The sequence below is a fragment of the Mirounga leonina genome, unplaced genomic scaffold, assembly GCF_011800145.1.
Source record: "Mirounga leonina isolate KUSES-001 unplaced genomic scaffold, KU_Mleo_1.0 Mir_53, whole genome shotgun sequence".
NCBI classification, from domain to species: domain Eukaryota; kingdom Metazoa; phylum Chordata; class Mammalia; order Carnivora; family Phocidae; genus Mirounga; species Mirounga leonina.
The window spans coordinates 11,372,882-11,394,965 of record NW_023270807.1 but is presented as its reverse complement, the minus strand read 5'-3'; the positions used below and the strand labels follow the sequence as shown (position 1 = coordinate 11,394,965).

General features: G+C 38.7%; 1 protein-coding gene across 2 annotated transcripts in view; it reads left to right on the top strand.

Moving 5' to 3' along the window:
* Window positions 1–22,084, top strand: part of SUPT3H (SPT3 homolog, SAGA and STAGA complex component) — a 535,970-nt gene that overhangs the window by 427,706 nt on the left and 86,180 nt on the right. For both annotated transcript variants that reach the window (XM_034991616.1, XM_034991615.1), the window contains exons 7-9: window positions 12,404–12,479; window positions 17,522–17,634; window positions 18,612–18,719. In XM_034991616.1, coding sequence (XP_034847507.1) covers window positions 12,404–12,479; window positions 17,522–17,634; window positions 18,612–18,719 — 297 coding nt within the window. The remainder of the gene's footprint in view (window positions 1–12,403; window positions 12,480–17,521; window positions 17,635–18,611; window positions 18,720–22,084) is intronic.

Here is a 22,084-nt window from a genome sequence, read left to right as displayed (position 1 = left end):
CCTTCTTACTTAAGAACTGGGCCTAATGGCCACTGACATTTAATCAAATAACAGAATACATCTACTTATGAGTAAAGGCTGATTAAAATTTGGGCACTGGCATCTGAGGATGGGAATTTCATCATCAAATATCTTAACAGAAACCATTTTGTTAAATAACCCTAATTATAGGTTTTACATTTATGATTCCAGGGGATTTTGCTGTTCTGCATTCTTTGAAGCCCAAGAGGCTGTCGTAGTGTTCAGGCTGCTGGAAATACCGAATCTAAGTACAACCAGGGCTTCTTCAGGAGATAAATCCCTCCAGTATTTTATCTTTCAAAAGTCTTGAAAACACAATGATTTTAAAGATGATATCTGGTTTTGTTTATTTTCTAAATTCAGTAGGTAGACTTTTTAAAGCTAAGAATCGAAAATAGACATTAATTTTCTGAATGTGGAGACATTTCTGCTTTTTCCCGTTAAATATTTAGGAATTTTCATGTATTACATTGGAAACAAAAGCAATTTCAATAGCTATGATTATTACTGTTGTATTCTCATTATAGCCATATTTGGTCAAGTCTGTTGGTTTTTTTCAGTGATTAAAACTTGGCATACTCTGGAAGTCATTTTCTTCCTTTGTTTTATGTTAACTCATGCTTTCAGCTACATCAGTCTCTGTGGCCGATTTCTATTGATGAACTTATTCATTTCTGACTCATGAAAACAACTCAGCCAGTTATGAGAAAAGAAACTTCGGCTATAAAATGATTAAGAGCATTCTCGGTAGGGAATAAACAATTTAATTTGGTTTGGTTTGTTGCTAATCTTAACTCAGATGGTACTCAGTTGTAAAAGCCTATTTTTTTTCCTCTATAATATATTCCCTTGAGAATTTTCCATAGACTGGTGACTTCATTTCTTCACTGGGGCATAATGTAATAGACTTCTTTATTTATCTTCTTATCATTTCATATTTCTTTATGAATTTTTAAAGCATGTGTGATTCAGATTTACTGTTAAAATGTGTTTTTTTGATATCCCCATTTATATCAAAGTTGGTCTACAGCAGTATTTTCCTTCAGTTGAAAATTCCTAAATGAATCATTTGGCCATCTTACTAAGCTCCCTTCTTAGTTAGAACACTTAAGGTTTACTCTGGGAAGAGCCAATTTTTTCAGTGTTGTATAAACTGAGAGATTGCAACTATGAACATAAATTCTAGACAGTGAAGACTTTAAACTGATCGTTCTGATCCATCATCGAGCCCGGTAGTTAGGCTGCTGCTAAACGTTTCTGGTAGCAATAGTGTGGCTTGCGGATAGGGAGGAGGGTTCTGATGGGACGGCAGGACAGGATCTATCGCAGTGACTCAGGAGGGTTAGAAGTAACAGCATGTGTTCCAGTCCACATGTGTTCCAGTCCTTATTTTAGGAGCCCTCTTTTGTATATGCCCCACAGATAAACCTGTCATTTTGCAACAGACCATGATGTCAGAACCAAGGCGGGATTTAATTGAAATGACACAACGTGATTACATTTTTAAAAGATCCCTCTGACTGATACATGGGGGTTAGTTGTTCCTTCAATATCGTGGTCATCTTGTGACTCTCCTGTCTGAAATGGCCTCAGTTCTGAAACCACGTATAGAAGCATAATGTTTGTTCCTTGAAGGGCAGGCAGCATAGGAGAGCACAGTGGTTTTCAAATTCTGTCCTGCAAGTTTTGGTGTTTCACTGAGGAATACCTTTCAGAGGAAGAGGAAAACTGGAGGACTCCAAGGCTGCTTCCCTCACCTCTATCAAAGGATCTCTGTTTTTAGCCATTTCATTTATGAGGGTTCATAGTAAAAAAAAAAGAAAAAGCATAGACTTTGGATAAGACAGACTCAGTTTGAGATTGCAGCAACCTTATTTGTTTAGCAGCCTTAGACAAGTTACCTAACATCTGAGCTATAGCTTCTTCATTTTTTTTTCTTAAGATTTTATTTATTTATTTGACGGAAAGAGACACAGCGAGAGAGGGAACACAAGCAGGGGAAGTGGGAGAGGGAGAAGCAGGCTTCCCGCTGAGCAGGGAGCCCGATGTGGGGCTCGATCCCAGGACCCTGGGATCATGACCTGAGCCGAAGGCAGACGCTTAACGACTGAGCCACCCAGGCGCCCCAGGTTCTTCATTTTAAAAATAAGAACCATATGTGCCCATTGAGATTCTTAGAAGACTTAAAAGAGATAATGTAAAGGACCAACCATAGCACCTGACACATAGTAGTGAGTCAACCAATGGTCGTACCCTTCCCCTGAGAGTAGTGGTTCTCAGTTGGGTATGATTTTGCCCTCTAGGGGACATTAGGCAATATTTGGAGACATTTTGGTAGTGGGCAGAAGCTGTTAGCATCTGGTAGGTAAAGGTCAGGAATTCACTAAACATCCTACAGTGCACAGGACAGTCCCCAGAACAGAGAGATCAGTAGTGCCAAGGCTGAGAAACCCTGCCTTAGAGGTATTAGCTTTTCCACGTACAGAATGTAGAATGAATAAAAATATGAATATATATTTAATTCCACCAATGTTTATGAAACACCTACTATGTGTCCAGCTCTTTGGGGATTTAGCAGTGAATAAAATAGACATGGTCTCTGCCATCAAGTCGCTTTGCATTCTAGTTGGGAAGAAATGGACAATAAACAAATAAATACGTTATTGTGGCAGATGATAGCAAGAGCTATGAAGAAAAAGGAGGCAGAGTAATAGAGAATGACCGGCAAGAAGCTACTGTTTTTTGGTGTTTGTTTTTTTTTTTAAGATTTTATTTATTTGTTTGACAAAGAGAGAGAATAAGCAGGAGGAGCAACAGAGGTAAAGGGAGAAACAGGCTCCATATCCAAGCAGGGAGCTTGATGCGGGGTTGGATCCCAGGACCCTGGGATCATGACCTGAGCCGAAGGTGCCCCAAGAAGCTGCTGTTTCATATAAAGTTGCTCATACACAGCTTCTCTGATAAGGTGACCTTTGAACAGAGACCTGAAGGAAGTGAGTGAGCAAAACAGTGACATGGTGGGAAGATCGTCGGGACAGGGCTGTGCAAACGCAAAGGCTTTGGGATGGGAATGTGTTTGGCGTTTTCAAGAAACCTCAGGATAGGCCAGTGTGGCTGGAATGGGGAGTAAGTGAGGAGAATACTAGGAAATGAGACCAAAGAGGTAACAGGGAACAAGACTATGTAGGGATTTATAGGCCATTTTGAGAATTTTTACTTTTATGCGTGATGAGACACCATTGGAAGTTTTGATCATAAATGACATGACCCGGTTTTCATCTTTTAAAGGATCACTCTGGCTGTTGTGTGGCAAACGGACTGGCAGGGGTGGGGGAGGGAGAGTTGAAGCAGGAAGACCCATGAGGAGATTATTGCCATAATCTAGGGAGAGATGATCATGACGGCTTGAACCAGAGTAGTAGCAGCAAAGGTAGAAGGTGATGAAAAGTGGTTTATTCCAGATATATTTTAAAGGTAGGGCTGATGAACCTTAGAGGAAATTAACTGATGAAGTAATATAAGGTAAAAATTTTATTTTTACATGCAAAAATAAAATCCTTACAGGAAAAATTTAGATGTATCACATAGTAGCAACAAAGGGAGATTCCAAGCAGGCACTCTCTTGTTAGAGAGTTCCATCGATCCTTGAAGAGGATAATGAGAGCCATATTGCACTGACAAGCTTCCTCCTCCATAGGATTTTATTTTAAAGGTGCCAGACTTTCCCACTATGTAAGTGAAGCCAGCCTCCATTTGATATGTGTGTGAAACTGCTTGAGAATTTGATCTTGCTAAATGAAAATGGAAAGGTCTACAGCTCTAACTCAAGGTTCAAGAGAAAATATGGACTACATTTTGTCCAGCAGTAGTGGCTTTATATGCATATTTCCAAGGCAGTTTTATAAAATTTTATCCCAAATAACTAAAATATTTAACTAGATCCTTCTATATTTGCTAGACTCTAAAGCCATGTCGACTCATCTGGATATTACATAAACCAATAAGAATGTTCAGGAATGTTATTTGGAATATCTGAAGAGCTTACATGTATTAATTTAGTACGTTCACTTTTGGATATGCAGCCAAATAAAAGCCACAAAAAAGGGTTACAGCATCCTCAATCAGGAAAATAAAAAAGAGGTCAGTCTTCTTCTATTACTTTAAAGAACTGGTTTGGGCAGAAGCTCACATAGCTTTTTATATTATTTGCCAACTTAGTTATTACAGAGCATGTTTACAGTTTCAGGGAAATGTTAGTAAAAATTAGTGCTAACACTGCACTAGGATTTACAGCTAAACATGGAATTGTGTGGTTGTGTGGTACTAGATTACAAAGGAAAAAAATATACTTAGCACACATTTTATCCCAGGATAGGAAATAATTTATTGTGTGTAATTTTCCACACTACTAGCTTAATAAATTCATATTTGAACATTTTTAATAGACATTGAACCAATTTTATTTTTTTAAAGATTTTATTTATTTATTTGACAGAGAGAGATAGTAAGAAAAGGAACACAAGCAGGGGGAGTGGGAGAGGGAGAAGCAGGCTTCCCGCCAAGCAGGGGAGCCCGATGTGGGACTTGATCCCAGGACCCTGGGATCATGACCTGAGCTGAAGGCAGCTTAACAGCTGAGCCACCCAGGCGCCCCGACATTGAACCAATTTTAAATGTACTATTTAAGTAACAACTATATTTTTCTTATGTAACCAATTCATGCTCATTCTTGATAGTTTATAATAGAAAAAAACTCCTGTACTCGCATTAATTAACATATCTAGACCCATAGAGTATAGACCCCCCAAAATTCAATATTTTGAAACAACTCTATTATGAACTACTATCACAAATATCCTTTTGTGTATTTCTCAATCACTGTTGCTTTGTACTTGCTGGGAATTACTCACTTGTTTTTAGCACAAAATTCCCTTTAAATCCCTTGAATGTTCTCCTAGAGTCCTTAACTACTTCTTTGGGGAACTTCCTATGATTACTGTAATATATTCTTAAAACCCTGGACACAAAAAATTGATGTATTTTGAAAATCATGTGGGGCGGCGGGGGAGAAAATTTAGCACCAATGGAAAGCTTTATTTTTTAGGCTGTGAAATAGAAAATATACTGTATTTTTATTCAGTTGTATGTTTCAGAGACAATGAGGATTGCATTGGCTCCCTAAATAATGCAGAACATTCTCTTTTCTCCCTCTCTCGCCCACACTCTCTCACTCTGTGAGAACATATATCCAAACCTGTGCTGTTTCTCTGTGATTTTCTGCCTCTTGCATAACAGCTTTGATTATTTTTGTGTGTGTAGACATTTATTTAATGACCTCCTGTAGGTCAAGCAAAGTTAACTCAGGAGGAATTTCTTTACTTTTAAATTCTCTCTTTTTTTTTTAATTAAGATTTTATTTATTTATTTGAGAGAGAGAACTCAAGAGGAGGAGCAGGGGGAGGAGCAGACTCCCCGTTGAGTGGGGAGCCAGACACGGCTCGGCTGGATCCCAGGACCCTGAGATCATGGGACCTGAGCTGAAGGCAGCCACTTGACCAACTGAGCCACCCAGGCACCCCTAGGTTCTCTTTATTTATTTTTTTTTAAAGATTTTATTTATTTATTTGACAGACAGAGACACAGCGAGAGAGGGAACACAAGCAGGGGGAGTGGGAGACGGGGAAGCAGGCTTCCCGCGGAGCAGGGAGCCTGATGCGGGGCTTGATCCCAGGACCCTGGGATCATGACCTGAGCCGAAGGCAGACGCTTAATGACTGAGCCACCCAGGCACCCCGGTTCTCTTTATTTTTAAAAGTATTTTTGCTTATTGTAATTCACCTAAGAACAAGTTAAAACATCACTGAAATGTGTAACTGAAAAACTGAAAGCTCCCTGTAATGCTAACCCCAGAGATAAATACTATTAAAATATACCCTATATGCTTCTAGACATTTGCACACACACTCACACATACACGTGTGTGTGTTTTAATCATAAATGAGATCAAGATACAAATATTCCGGTTCTCAACTTGCCTATTTCAGTTAATAATACATTCTTGCAGCTACAGCTTTTGAGGGGAAACAAAAGTAGAGCACATGGAAAAGTGCAGGGGTATAATCTATCAAGAACAAATGTTCCAGAAGAGAAAACAGGGTGACCTGAGAGCTTCAGAGAAAACTTCCTAGAGGAGGTGGTACCTATGCTGAAGGGGAAGGAGTTCAATACGGTGTAGAAGAGGGGGAGATGGCCAGCACAGTCTTGGGGGAGGGACACGGGACAGCAACATGGCAGATGTGACAAAGGGTGTCCTGAGGAAAGCACAGAAGATGTTAGGTTTTAGTGAGAACAATGCTTAGCTATAGAGAATGAGCCAGATTATGGCTGCATTTGGAAGCCAAGCGTTTGAGCTTGAATTTGATGCAGTCATCAGCTGAGAGCCATTTGTTTAAGTTTATGAGGCAGAGGAATGAAAGTGGGGTGGCGATGGAGGAGACCCTGCTATGGGAAGGTCTTACTATGTGCCACGGCCTTTTCTCTCTGTTTTTATTTAAAGTTGTTGTACCCAGATGGGTTGGGAGAGTTAAAATATTTGGAAGGAACCAGCCAGGAACCAGTTGCAGGACTCCAGGCCCAAATTGATGAGCCTTACAGTTGGGTGTAAAGGCAAGGAAAATGTACCAGATGGTTTGAGGGAGACTCACTTGACTCTTGGGTAGGAGAATCTACTAAATTACAGACCAATCCGCAAGCAGAATGAGCACTCACCTGGGTACCGAGTTGACTCTGCAACAATCCAGGTAAACCCTTTAACCTTTCTGAACCTCAGCTTCTTTATCTGCAGTGAGTTGGGGATATGGTTTCTAAGTTTCTTGAGCATTCTATGGTGTTTACTGATCTATTGGTATCATTCTACAGAAGAACCACAACATACATGAACATGTATAAACATTCCATAATTTGCATGTTTTCACACTGAGCGACACCACTGCCAAGCACTCCATCTGAGGTTTTCGACTTCAGCAACCAATTCCTGTTTAACATGAGGTAGTTGGTAGATTACTGTTGGCATTTTGCCTTTTCCATGCAGAAAGGACTTTGCATTTCAATCATAAGACTTCTAAGAGTAATCAAAGTAAGATTTTTTTAAAAATCCAAGGTGGAAGTGAGACAGATAAACTTTCATCTTGGTTTAAAAGTTATGTTCTGTGATTCGGTATTGCTGTAGAAAGATAAATGTCATGTGTCTTGAGAAGCCGCCAAGAGATATGCCAGCACATAGTTTTCTCTAACCTTTACGTATACTTCAGTGAAAGCATGTGGAGAATTTAAATGAAACTGTATGCTGCATAAGCAATCCAGCCTCATACCTCAAACTGGTAGAGACAGGGGCAAATGGTGATTGTCACTACTGAAACTATTTTTCCAAGACACAAGCAGTTTCGTGTTAATTGAAATGAAAACTTTGCACTGAACATTTAAATTAACAAATCTATACTAAGAGTCTCTTGTGTTCAAGGTACTGAACAAGCAAACGAATTATACTAGGTACTGCATCTGTCGGGACATTTCCTTCCCTGTTTTCATTTAGGTAGGACCCAAAAAAATGAGTTCATCTGGCATGGAATTCTGCCTTCTGAGTTCGTTTTACAATAACCAGAAAAAGCTGTAACTTCTTGGTAGTGAGATGAATGACTATTAGCATAACTATTCTCTCTTACCTTTTTAACAAGCCATTCCAATGAAATTTTGAAATATTGTTAGGTGCTTGGAAAATCTTAGGAATAATTCTTCCAAAAGTGATTTTTCTATGTATGCCCCTATATGGTAATACTTTGCTGTATCGTAATACTAGTACAGTTTAATTTTTTAAAAAGCCTCTGAGTATAGACCGTATTTTTATCAGTTTTCAAGAGCAGTGTTAATACCTAAAGAAACCAAAGAGTGGGTAGAGTCGACAGATTAAGCAGAAAACAAATCGGACTTGCAGATACAAGAGCATGACTAATCCAGAGATGACCTTTCATTCATGTGGCAGTCTGAGATCAGGAGAACATTGTGTAATTTGAGAATATCCAGTATGAATAAAAGCTATGATTTAACCTGCCATGATTATTCAGTGATATACCTCGGAGTAGATCATTTAGTACCCAAGTTTTACTTATTAGCTTGGCCGCTTTATTAACTATATGTTTTATAAAAAAATTTTTTTACGTCTTTTAAATCTCAGTGTCCTTGACTGTAAAATGGAGCTGTTAAAACTGTTTATGTTAAAGGTTATTGTGCTGCTCTCTGAAAAGAATAGATAAGCATTGTCACTCTGACCATGCTGCTCTGCGAGGCTTATGATTTTTCCCCCTTGCATCTTTTCCAGAGATTTCCTACAGTACTGGGAATAGAAAAGGACTATCAGTGCGCACTTCAGTGTGGATTGGAATGGGTGGTCTGAATCGAGGCAGAAGGGAAAGTGGAGTCAGGACAACACAGAAAATAGGAACCAAGCTTATTTGATAGTTGGCCAATGTCTTGCCTTTTTTTTAACGGGACTTTGTCTTTAAAAAGCTGCCTACTGTCTCTGGAATTTGGACAACTTGATTACAAATATTACAGTTCCTGATTTTAGATCAGACAACAAGGATTTATACGCATTTCTTTTGCCTCCATCCATTCCATCCCTCTGCCCATTCAGCTAGCCAGCAACGTTTACTGGGGCCCGGGTAAACCAAGCTAAGCATTGGCCAATGCTGAGATGACAGAAGGAAAACATAGTTACTGTCTTTAAAGAACACATAGCCTGTAACGGTTAGGTATTTCCTGCCTTTCCCATTTTAAGGTGATAGTGTACAGACTGGAGATAATATAATCAGATGCTGAGTTTGGATCCTTTCACAAGGCCACATTTGTCCCTTTACTTTGGTTATTTGAAATAATTCATGGGGAAAAGAGAGAAGTAAACAGAAATTAGCATGATGAGCATATCTGTATCATCCTCAGCATCCTTGACTGCCAGTCAGTGTCTCTGATTCCATTTGAGTGCACTTGACCATGCTGTGAATAGCACGCATGTGCTGTGTCATGTAATATTAAGGACATTGGTATTAGTACAACTGCTTCCCAACCTCTCTCATGTCATGGCACACATAGAAAATGATATTTTTATGCCACACTGAGGTAAACAGACAAGGCAACTTACGGCAAGATACCAGCCCTGGGATTCTGCTGCCCCAACCTTGTGCAGCATTGAGAAGGTCGGGTGGGGTGGAGGTGGTGGGGGTTTGGGGGACAGTATGTTTGCGCACCTGTGATGTGTTGGCAGCACACCTGTGCACTGTCAGGTACATTACAGTTGGAACCCTCTGCACTTAATTATCCCCAGGTTGTGCCTTCTTTGCTGACCCGGGGCCTTACTTAATTTTGTTTGGTCATGAACACTTTGAGCACATCAATTATGGTGGCCACGTGATACGGTTTAGTAAGGGAATGTAGAGACTTTAGAGGATTCCAAACAAAAATATAAAACACTACTGTAGGTCGAAGACAGCTTCTCATAATGAAAATAGGCTGGCTTGGGAATTGAGAGTCCTGGCCTTCAGTGCTAACTTGATCACCTTTGGCAAATCACTTCTCTCTGAACCTCAATTTCCTTATCTTTAAAATGAGGGGGTTTGAACAAGATGACCTTTAAGTCACCCTCTAGTTCTGATAGGCCGTGGTTTTTATTTTTATTATTTTTTATTTTTTTAGAGAGAGCATGCACATGCACACGCAGGGGGAGGGACAGAGGGAGAGAGGGAGAATCTTAAGCAGGCTCCGCACTCAGCACAGAGCCCGACACGGGGCTTGATCTCACAACCCTGAGAGCCAGATGCTCAACTGACGGAGCCACCTGGGTGGCCCAACATGCCGTGGTTTTATAGATGCTTGTGCATCTTTGCTGTTACGTCGGCTGCTCTTCCCGGAGCGTTTGCTGTATGGACACTTGGTCAGTGGCTTCCTGCATGGGCCCTAGGGCCAGCTTCATGAGACTCCACTGCTTCGATGCTAGAGGAATTGAAACCAAACTACGATGCCTGATGAAGGAAAGATGATAGACACTGAATTGGGTGTCTGAAAGGAATGAAGCTAGCTATAGTAATTGAAAGGCCTTCCGTGTCTTTTAAATGTGGTTCAGGATTTCCCATCTAGCTAAACGCCTCGCTTGATTAAAACTGGCAACCCTGGCAGCCTGAATCTCCTAGGATAGGTTTTCCTAACTTTCATTTCCAGAAATAACTTATTCAGATACATCAACCATGTAAGCATGTATACAGAGACCAAATCTCAATTGTCCAACATGGTGGAAGAAAAGTGAGTGTTAAGAATCCCATTAGGAATTTTCATTTTCCGTATTTATCTAAGTCCTTTCTGTTTCGCATGTGTTGGGTGGGGTGAGGCTGCCTGGCTGGAAAGCAACAGAGAAGACTTACAGGAATGCATGGATAATCAAGGACTAGGCACATCATGGTGATGATGGTCATTTGCCATGATTGTAGACTAAAATGGTACCATTTGTTCAATCCACGGAGGTTTCATTGTTCATTTACCATGTATCAGAAATTCTCTAGGAGCTAGAAAATAAATCTGAGAGATTCCTGATATAGTCAAAGACAGACATTAATGATACATTGTTAGCCTTAGAACTTTTTTTTAATAAACACATCAGTAACTGATTTGTTATGTTCAGAATTCTCCCTTACTTCCTACTGTCCATTAGCATATACTTATTGAGTCATGTATCAGATACACTAAAAAGAAGGACAAGACTAAATAATGTATTCACGTATCAAAAAATACTTCCAAGTAGGGACGCCTGGGTGGTGCAGTCAGTTAAGCATCTGACTCTTGGTTTCAGCTCAGGTCATGATCTCAGGGTTCTGAGATTGAGCCCCACGTCAGGCTCCATGCTCAGCGGGGAGTCTGCTTGGGATTCTCTCTCCCTCTCCCTCTGCCCCTCCCCCCTAAAATAAATAAATAAATCTTTTTAAAAAAATACTTCTAAGTATATAAAAATTCACCCAATAATATACCCTTAAGGAAACCTAATGTTTCAGATCTATGCACAAGAGGATCCTTATGCACATGTATATATGTGTGTCTGTGTGTGTATGTGTGTCTATTATGTAATGTACATATGTAATACACGTTCAAAAAGGATACTTGAACCTAGAGGGTAAATGAAGAAGTCTGGGTTTATGTCTGCACATATGCATGTTTGTATGTATGGGGTGAGGGGGAGATTAGGAAGGAAAGAAGGGAGGGACGGAGTAGAAGAAGAGAAGCAAGGGTAAAAATAGTCAGTGGTCTTAGAAGGAACCACAGGAGTTAGTCTAACTCCCACCACCCCATCTATCTTTCCTGTATTGAGCAGCAGTTAGTGTACCATTATTCATCCCATCAACAGATATATCCTCAGAATTAAGTTGACTACTACCCAAATCAAACAAAATGAAGAAAGAATAATTTCAGTTTAAAAAAAATATAAAAACATCCAGACGTTAGTGGTACTTATGTACTCCAACTGTGATAAAGAAAACTTACCGAAAGTCCTTCAAAGCAGAAAAAAAATTAACATCTCAGGGAATTTTTTCCTTTACTGGCCAGAATCTCATTCCAAGAAGTACCATCCTGTCTCATTTCAAAATGCTTCCCTTGCCAAGGAAGCGGAAGCGGTCATATTCTTTCCCACCGAACTATGGGTGAATTATAATTATCCTACCTCTTGTGGGACAATGAAGCAGCAAACATCTGCTATACTGAATCAGAAACCCACGAATGAAACTATACCAAACTGTGAATCATACCTGGACTCAGATGAAAGGTTTTGTGTTGTGTTTACCTTTTTCTTTATTTTCTTTGCAATTTAAAATATGGATTTGTTAGCTCTGGCTCCATGTTCTAACTGAGGGAAAATATATGGGGTCCATTCATTGACTCAGATTTTAACATTGAAAATCCCCAGCTTTAAGGCAGTACATGGGCAATAACGATTAGCAGTTTTTTCTGTTTGATTTATTACCCCCTCACAGCTTTTCTTCGAAAGGATGGTACAATTAAGAAAATTTAGTACACAATCTAAGAAGTAAGATCCTTTAGCTTTTTCAATATAGTGACAGTAACAGAGGAGGAGAAAATGGCATTTTAAACTTCGCTTCCAAAAGACACAAGTTGCAAAACTACTGTTAACTTATCATAATTTCAAGTTTCATGATATTTATGGTGGTATGAAACTGTTTACTTAAAGTCAGGAAAGGAAAATGGAATTTCAATTCTGCAATTTAGCCAGGAAGACATAGATAATGGTCTACTTGCTCTGAAACATTGTTTGTGTCTTTTTATCTGTCAGAGAGCAGAAAGACAAACTCGAATTATGGATTCAGCCCAATATGCAGAATTCTGTGAAAGTCGACAATTAAGTTTCTGTAAGTAAATGTTTAATTTTGCTTCATTATATGTTTAAGAGATCATGTGTTACAGATAAACGAAAGTATGACACAATCTCCATTCCTTAGAAATGGGTGAATTTAACGTATGCATAGTTATAACTTAGAAACAGCCCCTGCATTGTAGGGGACTCTATAAAAGATTTTACCCCACTCTACCGTTTTGTAATTAATAGTCCAAAGAGGTTTTAAAGGGTGCTAGTAAGACACAGAGAACCATGTTAATTATTCACATTACTTTTAGTCTGAAAAATTCCATTTTCTTTAACATTCTCATTTTATTTTCCAGTTTCTTCGTCCTACTAACACTAGTATTGCTGATTGTACTTGACCCCATAATGGACTCTAGTAGCACAGTCATGACATTTAAAAGCCCCCAATATTAATAAATACCAAGCTTTCCATTTATTTATGCCTACTCATATTACCACAAGGAAATGTATCAATAGTCTCTTCCATTTTTGTCTGTAACCTCTTACTGTGACAAGCATTCAGTGTTAGCCAAATTCATCAGTCTGTGCTCTTGTAACACTAATAACCTAGTGATAAAATTAGTACCGTCCCATCATTGCACACAGGCTTACTAAAAGTACATAAAGGCTCGTGATAAATAGTGGGCTCAATTGTGTAGCAAACATCCTTACCGCAACAGTTCAATGATGACTAAGCCTCTCAGGGGAAAGGTCAAAGAGTAAGTGTGATGAAAAGTCCAGTTAAAAATCTGACAGAGAAGCACATGACCCTGGTCTGAGGGATTATAGACACAATGGTGTCTTTAAACGGAAAAACTGTTCTGTGGCCATAACAATGTATTTGATTTGAAAACAGAAAATGAGAGCTTCATTTATAGATCATAAAGTGCAAATAAATGACACATTTCAAATAGTGCCCCATGTAAATGTCAGTAAAATATAGGAAAACATGTTTTGGAAGCTTTTTTCTCTAACTAAATATACTTTGCAGTCTGACTAACAATTTGGCATCGTACATCTGTGAAGCATTAAGTAAATGACACTTCAGATCATGGCAATTTCAGCAAATGAGAGGTTTTTGTATTGTAATTTTTAGGTTTAAAAATGGCATTCAAGTCTTTTATAAGTATAAATTTCCAGTTTATAAAGTAACATTTAGTGCTATTGAACTATTTTTTAAAATCATATTTTAAATTTAATTCACTTAAAGGAACAGAAGTGCTGTTTTCACGCTAAAATGTATAGCCACTGAAGGGTCCTAATACATCTTGTGTTTGAAAATCACATTTTTAACAACTCAGTTTTTTGTTTATAACTCAGTAATAAAGTATAGTAAATTAAAAATTAATGCTTTCCCTTTCTATATAAAATAATTATAAACAGTATATTATGCTTACTTTTTTTTAAAAGAAGAGGAATTTGGGCATTTAAAAATATTTCTTTGTATGATGCCCATAGGTGCTTCATTATGAAACCCTAGTGGAAGAATCTGTTTTATATGCCAAAATGCTGTGGTTGGGAATGCTTAATCCAAGTGGGTCCGCAAATTCAGAACTAATACCCACAACTGGTCAGAATGTTAGGCTCTTTTCATTTCTCCCCTTCTGATAAATTACCAGGATATAGGAATTGCGATCCAGCTGTTTGTATCTTCTTAAATATTGGATCGTAGCATTCACTGATTGGGACTACTGGTGTATTTTAAAATTTACAAGTCTATGACTTTATAGACTGAAGGTAAGTTGTAGAATTGGGATCAAATTCACCAGTCTTTTGTTTTTATATTTATGTAAGTTAGATAGTCATTTCCCTGAAAGTCTTTTAAAATCTGATATTCATATTAATTCACAAAGATTAAATTTAGTTATAAATTGGCAAATCATTTCCCAAGCCTTTTCTTTCAGCCTTTTGTTTTGTATGTGGGTTCTGTAAACAAATATATAGATTTTCTTTTTAGTCAAGTCTGAGAGTCTTTTTGTATTTTAATTGATAATTTTAATTTGTGTGTGTTTAATTACTTATACATTGGGTTTATATATGCTGTCTTTGTGTTTTAAATATACTGTGCCTTTTTTTTTTGCTTTTCCTCCTCCTTTTCATTGTTTTGTTGGATTAATTGGATATTCTTCATTGCATTTTTTCTCAACCAGTTTGTATAGTGTATATTCTAGTTCTATTATTGTAGTTGCTATCCTTAATTTTTTAAAATGCGTCCTTGACTTAAATTTTTTAAAGTTGGTAATTAGTAAACATGCCTTGTCAGCTTAATTTTGTTTTTCCCAAGGCTCTGTAAGTGCTTAAAGCACTCATTTTTGTCTTAAAAATGCTTTATTTTGCCCTCATACTTAAATGGTAGTTTAGTTGGGTAGGAAGTTGTGGGCTAGTAGTTATTTGTTAAAACAGGGTTCCTTTTTTTTTTTTTTTTTTTTTTTTTTTAGCCTCTGTTGTTGGTAAGAAGTCTCTGTCCACTTGTCCTGTGTCCTGTATTTTCCCTGTGGGAGAAACTAAGAGAATGAAGATGTGACCCCCCCCCCCCACCCCTCTGGTGTATGGGGAAATGAACAGGTTGGCAGTCAGTGACTGATCAATAAATATGTACAGAAGGAAAGAAATAAGGAACCTCTACTATAAAAGACTCCAGGGAAAAGCATGCCCTCTGAGAAAGACTATTTGCAATTAATCCAAATAGCAGTAATTTTGAAGAGACTGAAGTTGTGGAAGAATTTCTTCAGAGTGGACTGAGCATTACAGAGGGCCCTAAGGAAAGGATGGGGAATGGAAAGACTGGTGAGAGGGATGACATAGAAATAGTGAGATAGTATGCAGGGAGGTGAGAATGGGATATTGAGAGAAACTTAGATTTTACTAGTGGTCAATAATGAGAAAGAAAAAAAGACACGTATGAGGGTTCACTAACCTTAAATTTCCCATATGAAGTTATTATAAAAAGTTGTTTTAATTCCAGCACAAGCTAAAAAACCAGATAGTGTCAGAAGGCTGATAATCTTGGGAACTTCTGACCTGTGTTAAGGATTCTGTTTAAATTGTTGATCGATGTCCCCAATTACCCTTTCTCCTGATATATTGAGAAAAGCAGTAAAGGTGAAGGAACTCATTCATTCTGATGCCCCCCACCTCTCAATAGAAACAAACTGTCATGACCAGGAGTATCTGTGCCTCTTTTGCTGGAACCAGCAATACCATGGGAAGGTCTGTCTCTGAAGCAGTCCTTCTGCAGGTGACAGGGCATTATCTCAGGGAATGTTCACCTGTTGCTGGAATAGCAGTAGCTCACAGCGGTTTTATGGGACCCTCTGTGCGCCTTTTCTGCTAGAGAACAGAGACCCTACCCTTTTATTAAAGAAATATCTTTCATTTGTCCATTCATTCATTTTTTTTCTGGAAATATTTATTGTGAGACTGCTGATGCCAGGCAGTATTCTAGGTGCTGGGGATACAGTGGTGGACACAGGGCCCTCATCCCTGCATTCTCAGTACTTAACATCTAGGGAGGAAGCTACCAATTCTGTTGCTTAGGTGGACAGATCCTGTGGAACACTAAGAACCGTCTATCCTTTCCCTCTCTTTTAAAATAAATCGTTTAGAGCATAGTCACAAAATACCTTGTTTCTGCGTTCTTAACAAACTGTCAAAGGGAGAAGTGAACAAGGTACATTTTATTGATCTTGCCAAATTGCCGCCTGTTAACTTTGACTTCAGAAGTATTCCACAGATGTTAAACAAGTGTTTGTGAGCTAATGCAGCTGACTAGTTAGATGGAATGTTGCATGTCAGAGAGTATGTGGAAGATTGGTTACTTTAGGGAGATAGCTTTAAGAGGATTATCATAATTCTGCCACAGTTGACAACTTTGGACATGCACTTCCATAGCAAGACTTCAAGTCTTCTGTGATTTATTGGAAAAAAAAAAAAAAAAAAACTCTTCTGTACTTGGAATCCATGAAGACCACATCTATAAGGATAGAAACATCATGCTTTGAGTGACGGTTAAGTGTTTTAATAGACCCATGGGACCAGATTAACCAAAAGAATAATCAGTGGATTTTTTTACAAGATTATTATGTTATAGATATGATAAAATCTTTACCATCAATCTCCTCCCTGTAGATTACTAGTTAGATTAGTAATATCTAATAAAGGCTCTACATCAAGTTAGGCTGTGCTTAGCACTGTGGCATTTTGGAGATATGAACCGGAAGGTTCCACGTGCGCTTGGTACTGTTAGGTATGCAGAGAGACATGATGCATGGTGTTTCTAATATGGTTCGAGAAATTAAAAGCAGACATGAAAGGATATCTGATGATACAAGAGTTCAGTAAATGACCAGTGTGGGGAACTACACAGTATAGGCGGGATTCATGTGAAGGAGGAAGAGAGGTGGGATGGCATTCCATGGAGGAAAAGGAGCAGCGGTGAACATAGAGAGGGCTAGACTCAATGCCAGGTGGCATTTCAGCAGGCAGTAACAGAAAGAAATTGAAATCACTTTGGAGGCTTAGGAATTTGGACATCTTTGTAGTCAGAAAAACATAACTGCAGGCCTAAGTTTTTTTCTATTGTATTCTAAATATGTGACTTTGAACCTATTCTGGTAATAGACACATTTGGAAATGTACTGCAAATACAATTTCTGTATGTTCTTTCTCCATCCCAGGCTCTTTCTTGCAGGAATTTCTTTCCACAAGAATAGGTTAAAGTTGCATTAAGCAACCCCTCTGACTTTTGTTAAAACATAAGCTATGGCCAGTGGTAACTTATTCTGACACTGTGAGAAATGCTGAATATTAAGTCATTTAGTATACCGTGTTAGGTAGCACAGATACAAAATCAAAGACCCAAATGCATAAGGAATTTCTTGGGGTTTGAATATCTTGACACTAATTGAAACTTCAAAAGCATGGTGTTTTATATGCATTATTTTTCAAATGCAATTTTCAAGAGACATATTTTTCATTTTGTGATAGTAATATGCAGTATTAAAACACTTCAAAAACTAAATTCTCCATATTTGTTTTTTTGATGGCCAGCCAAAAAGGCCTCCAAATTTCGAGACTGGTTGGACTGCAGCAGTATGGAGATAAAACCCAATGTTGTCGCAATGGAAATTTTAGCGTATTTAGCATATGAAACAGTGGCACAGGTAAGAATGCTAATATCTGTCATAGCAGGCCATACAGGACTGCTTTCTTCTTCTTCTTCTTTTAAGATTTTATTTATCAGAGAGAGAGGGGGAGAGAGAGCACAAGCAGGGGGAGTGGCAGGCAGAGGGAGAAGCAGGCTCCCTGCTAAGCAAGGACCCCGATGGCGGGACTCAATCCCAGGACCCTGGGTCATGACCTGAGCCAAAGGCAGATGCTTTAAACCACTGAGCCAACCCAGGCATCCCTTTCTTCTTATCCCTGTCCATGATCAAAGTTCCTCCACCTGCTACTCTACCAGGAATGAGAACAACCATGAGTTTTATCCTATGACAATCTTACCATTTTCTGGAATTTAGTTCAGTTATGTTTCTTTGTATCCTCAGCCCTGGCAGGTGTTAGTGTAAAAGTGACTGTTGCTTGCAACTCAATCCTAACCAGAAATGGAATCCCTACATACTTTTTCTCAACATTGAATTCTCAGTACACATCTGCCTTGTTTAGAGATTATTTTTGAGCTCTGAAACATATCTTTCTAGCTATGTACAGTCTCCTGAGTGCTTGCCAAAACCTGAGTCTAGAATCACTGCTCTCTGACAGCTTCTCAAAGCATGGTCCTCTGACCACAAGCATCAGCTTCTCCTTGCTTCTTGCTGAAAATGTAACCCAGACCATACCTACCAAATTAGAATCTTGGTGTCCAGAGCACAGAAATCTGTATTTTAAAATACTTCCCTAATGATTATTAAATAAAATTTGAGAAGTGCTCCCCTAAAAAGTCAGAATACATTGTTTATATTCATGGGTAGGTCTACTTATCAATGAAAGCATATGCTCACGTCCACAATACAGATTTTTAAGCAGACCGTATTATCAATAACACTTGGAATGTATTGCTTTTAGTTTTGCCACTTCGGTGACATTGGTGATTGATTATTCCCAGTTATGTGACTTTATTTTCATTGCTCTGATCTTCTAGTTAGTGGACCTGGCTCTTCTTGTGAGGCAGGACATGGTAACCAAGGCAGGAGACCCCTTCAGCCATGCCATTTCTGCAACCTTCATTCAGTATCACAACTCTGCTGAGGTAAGTAGCAAAAAATCTGTCTTTGACACCTCTGTGGGTTTTTCATGTGTCTGGTGTTTACATGAGTAGTTCTTTGAAAAAGGTAATGTAGGAATGTGTAGCCTTCAATCAGGAATCTTAACATACTCAGTAACATTCAAACATTTACTGAGCACCGACTATTCCAGGCCTTAATAATCCACTTAATACAATTATCTTTTCACCTATTTCTAACCTTATTTAGCTTCCCTAGCCCTTCAGTGAAAGAGGAATAGTTGGAGAGCATGCCTCATTTCCGTGGGAGGTGAACAACTGATTTGGGCAAATGAACAATGTTGAGAATAGTTCTTTATTTCTTTGTGCCTCAGAGACAAGAGAATCATTATTATTCATGTCCTAATAACTCCTGACATTTATTAATCATTTTATTTCCCAATTATTGACCCATCTCTAAACATGATTTAAAGGAGCATGGCTCCATTTATTCTGTGTGCACACTGGCCCTATCATGTGAGGATCACATCCTTTCTGACCGAGTTATGTTGCTGGGACCTCCACCTAGGGGGGCGATGAAGTGGTCTTGCCAACTTTAAGGCATTGTGCAATAACTGTGTACCATTTGTAGTATAAGAAAGACTCTCTGTGAGTGTCATGTACTTAAAAACTAGAAATGTAGTATCATCTATTGAATGAATTTGCTGATATTTGACCCTTTTTCCTGGCATATACAGCAATTCCATGTAGTTCAATCTAATAACCAGCGAGAAGGCAGCAAGGAGGTTAGCTTAACATCTCCATGTGTAATTATGAAGTGAGCTTTGGATAAAGCTGGGTGAAATGTATAACCGGAAAATGTCTAAGCCCCTTCGAGAATCTGACAAAAAGTCTAATTCCTGTCTCCATAAGCACATTCACAAATTTTGCATACAATTTCAGGGTGTTCAGAGACCCTCTGAAATCATTCTATGGATCTAAGTAGTCTGTGATGGACCCCAAGCTTAAGTACGTCTGCTCTAGGATACTTAGAAACTACATAAAGATACAAACCAGTATATTTTATTTCAAGCCAAAAGTTTGACATCTTTTTGTGCCCGTTGGAGAATCAGATTGGCTTGGAATCCAAGTAGAAATTTAAATGTTTATGCCTATTAAAAATCCATTTTTTTCTTAGAAAAGATCATACATCATTATCAGTCATCATACTTTAAAAGTCCCTAAAGTTTACCCAGTTGATTAAACACTTTGTTTTCTTTATGTTACAAACCCAAATTACGATGTCAAAGAACACCCTTTAAAGATATCTTTGGTACATGTTCACTTTATGAATATGTGTATAAGTATGCTTTTCATTAACATCAGACAAATTTGTTGTAACATTTCTAATTGAAGAAATTTACAGTGAACATAACAAGCCTAGTTTTCCCTTAACATTCAAGGGATTGCTTGCATGGCTAGGAAAAGTCTTTATTTCCCTTCTTTCTTGGTTCTCCAGGGTGGCCAAGCTGCCCTGGGCAACTGCTCAGTAACCACAACTGCTGCTCCCAGCTACCCAGCAGTTAAGAAAAATGGCCTGTGTGTGCTGGGTTTCCCGGGCTCTCTGGGAGGTGGGAGCAGGAGTGTCGGAAAGCATCCCGCCTAAATATGCTAGCAAAGCCTCAAGCGTTTCCCTGGCCTTCCAGACACCCCTCCTCCTGCGACTAGTGGTCAAAATGAACATTCAGAGGGACTGGAAATCTTCCTGCCCTTTATTACCTGACGAAACACAGAGAATGGCCACTCTAAAGTAGGAATCTTACTCATCAACCTTAACAAACCAGCAACCAACGTCAAGGGCCTGCTTTGAGGGCTTTACCAAATTGGGTACAAAAGGGGGACTCCGAAGACTGGTATGATCTGTATTCAGGGAGATAAGACATTCTGTAAAACAAACAAGGAAATAGAGAACAAACAAAAAAGACAATTCAAGATAGCATAGATGCTAATTTCCAAATGAGTGGCATAGACCAGAAGTGCAGAGGTAAAAACAAGCCCCGACTGCAAAGCACTTGAGAGAGGATGCTGGCGTTGAGGGAAAATAGAGACTTTGATGAGATGGTAAAAGTGGGGAGAATGCTCTAGGTCTCAGAGGCAGCATAGGCATAACTGTACAAGGGAGAAACAAAACTCTGATTAAAATATTCGAGCAAAGGATTCATTGAGGAGCAGAAGGAAGAAGTCAGATTAGAAAATTGAGCCTTAGGCTCTTAGAGTTAAGGAAGAGTTGAAGGTTTCATGGCTGCTAAAGGGTGATGAGTTCAAATGGGTGTTTTAGAACATCCAAAGGGAGGTGCTATGTACAATGGATTGGAATCAGAAGCTCTCAAGGCATGATGTTAATACACAATACATTCTCTTTTAATGACTATCATTTTTGAGTATTAAACATATGAGGAACCAAGCTAGTTAAGCTTGGGTTCTCAGATTGGCAGGTGTAATATTAATTGAAGTTAATTTTTGTTAAAGATTTATTTATTTATTTGAGAGAGAGAGTGAGAGCGCATGGTGGAGGGGGGCGGGGGGCAGAGGGAAAGGGAAAGAGAGAATCCCAAGCAGACTCCACACTAGGCATGGAGCCCAACGTGGGGCTCAATCCCAGGACCCTGAGATAACTATCTGAGCCAAAACCAAGAGTTGGATGCTTAACCGGCTATGCCACCGAGGCACCCCGATTGAACTTAATTTTTAAAAATTCTTTTCTAGGGGCGCCTGGGTGGCTCAGTTGGTTAAGCGTCTGCCTTCGGCTCAGGTCATGATCCCGGGGTCCTGGGATCGAGCCCCTCATCAGGTTCCCTGCTCAGCGGGAAGCCTGCTTCTCCCTCTCCCACTCCCCCTGCTTGTGTTCCCTCTCTGGCTATCTCTCTCTCTGTCAAATAAATAAATAAAATCTTTAAAAAAAAAAATTTTTTTTTCTAATATATGGTTTATGCACAGGAAGCAGTGATCTCTAGGAGTTATCTTGTTTTTTCTAAAAATAACTCATGCCAAATTAGGTTTATTCCTTCTTGTTTGATAAGGTTCCTAGGCAGGCAAATCAAAGAAATACTTTTTTTTTCTTTAAAAATCTTTTTATTTTAAAATAATTTTTAGATTTACAGAACCATTGCAAAGATAATACAGAGTTCCAGTATATTCTTTACTAGCTTCCCTTAAACTTGCTCATTTTTAACTTTAAATAAATAATATAGTTCTCAACAGAACAATAGACAGATATACTTTTGAAACCAATATGTGCATTTCAGCCAAACATTTTACAAAATTTAGCATAGTTTTTTAAATACAAATACATAGCATTATAGAGAAGTGTAGGCCAGCAGGTAGTATGGTTTAGTATAGTTGGTAGGATAAGG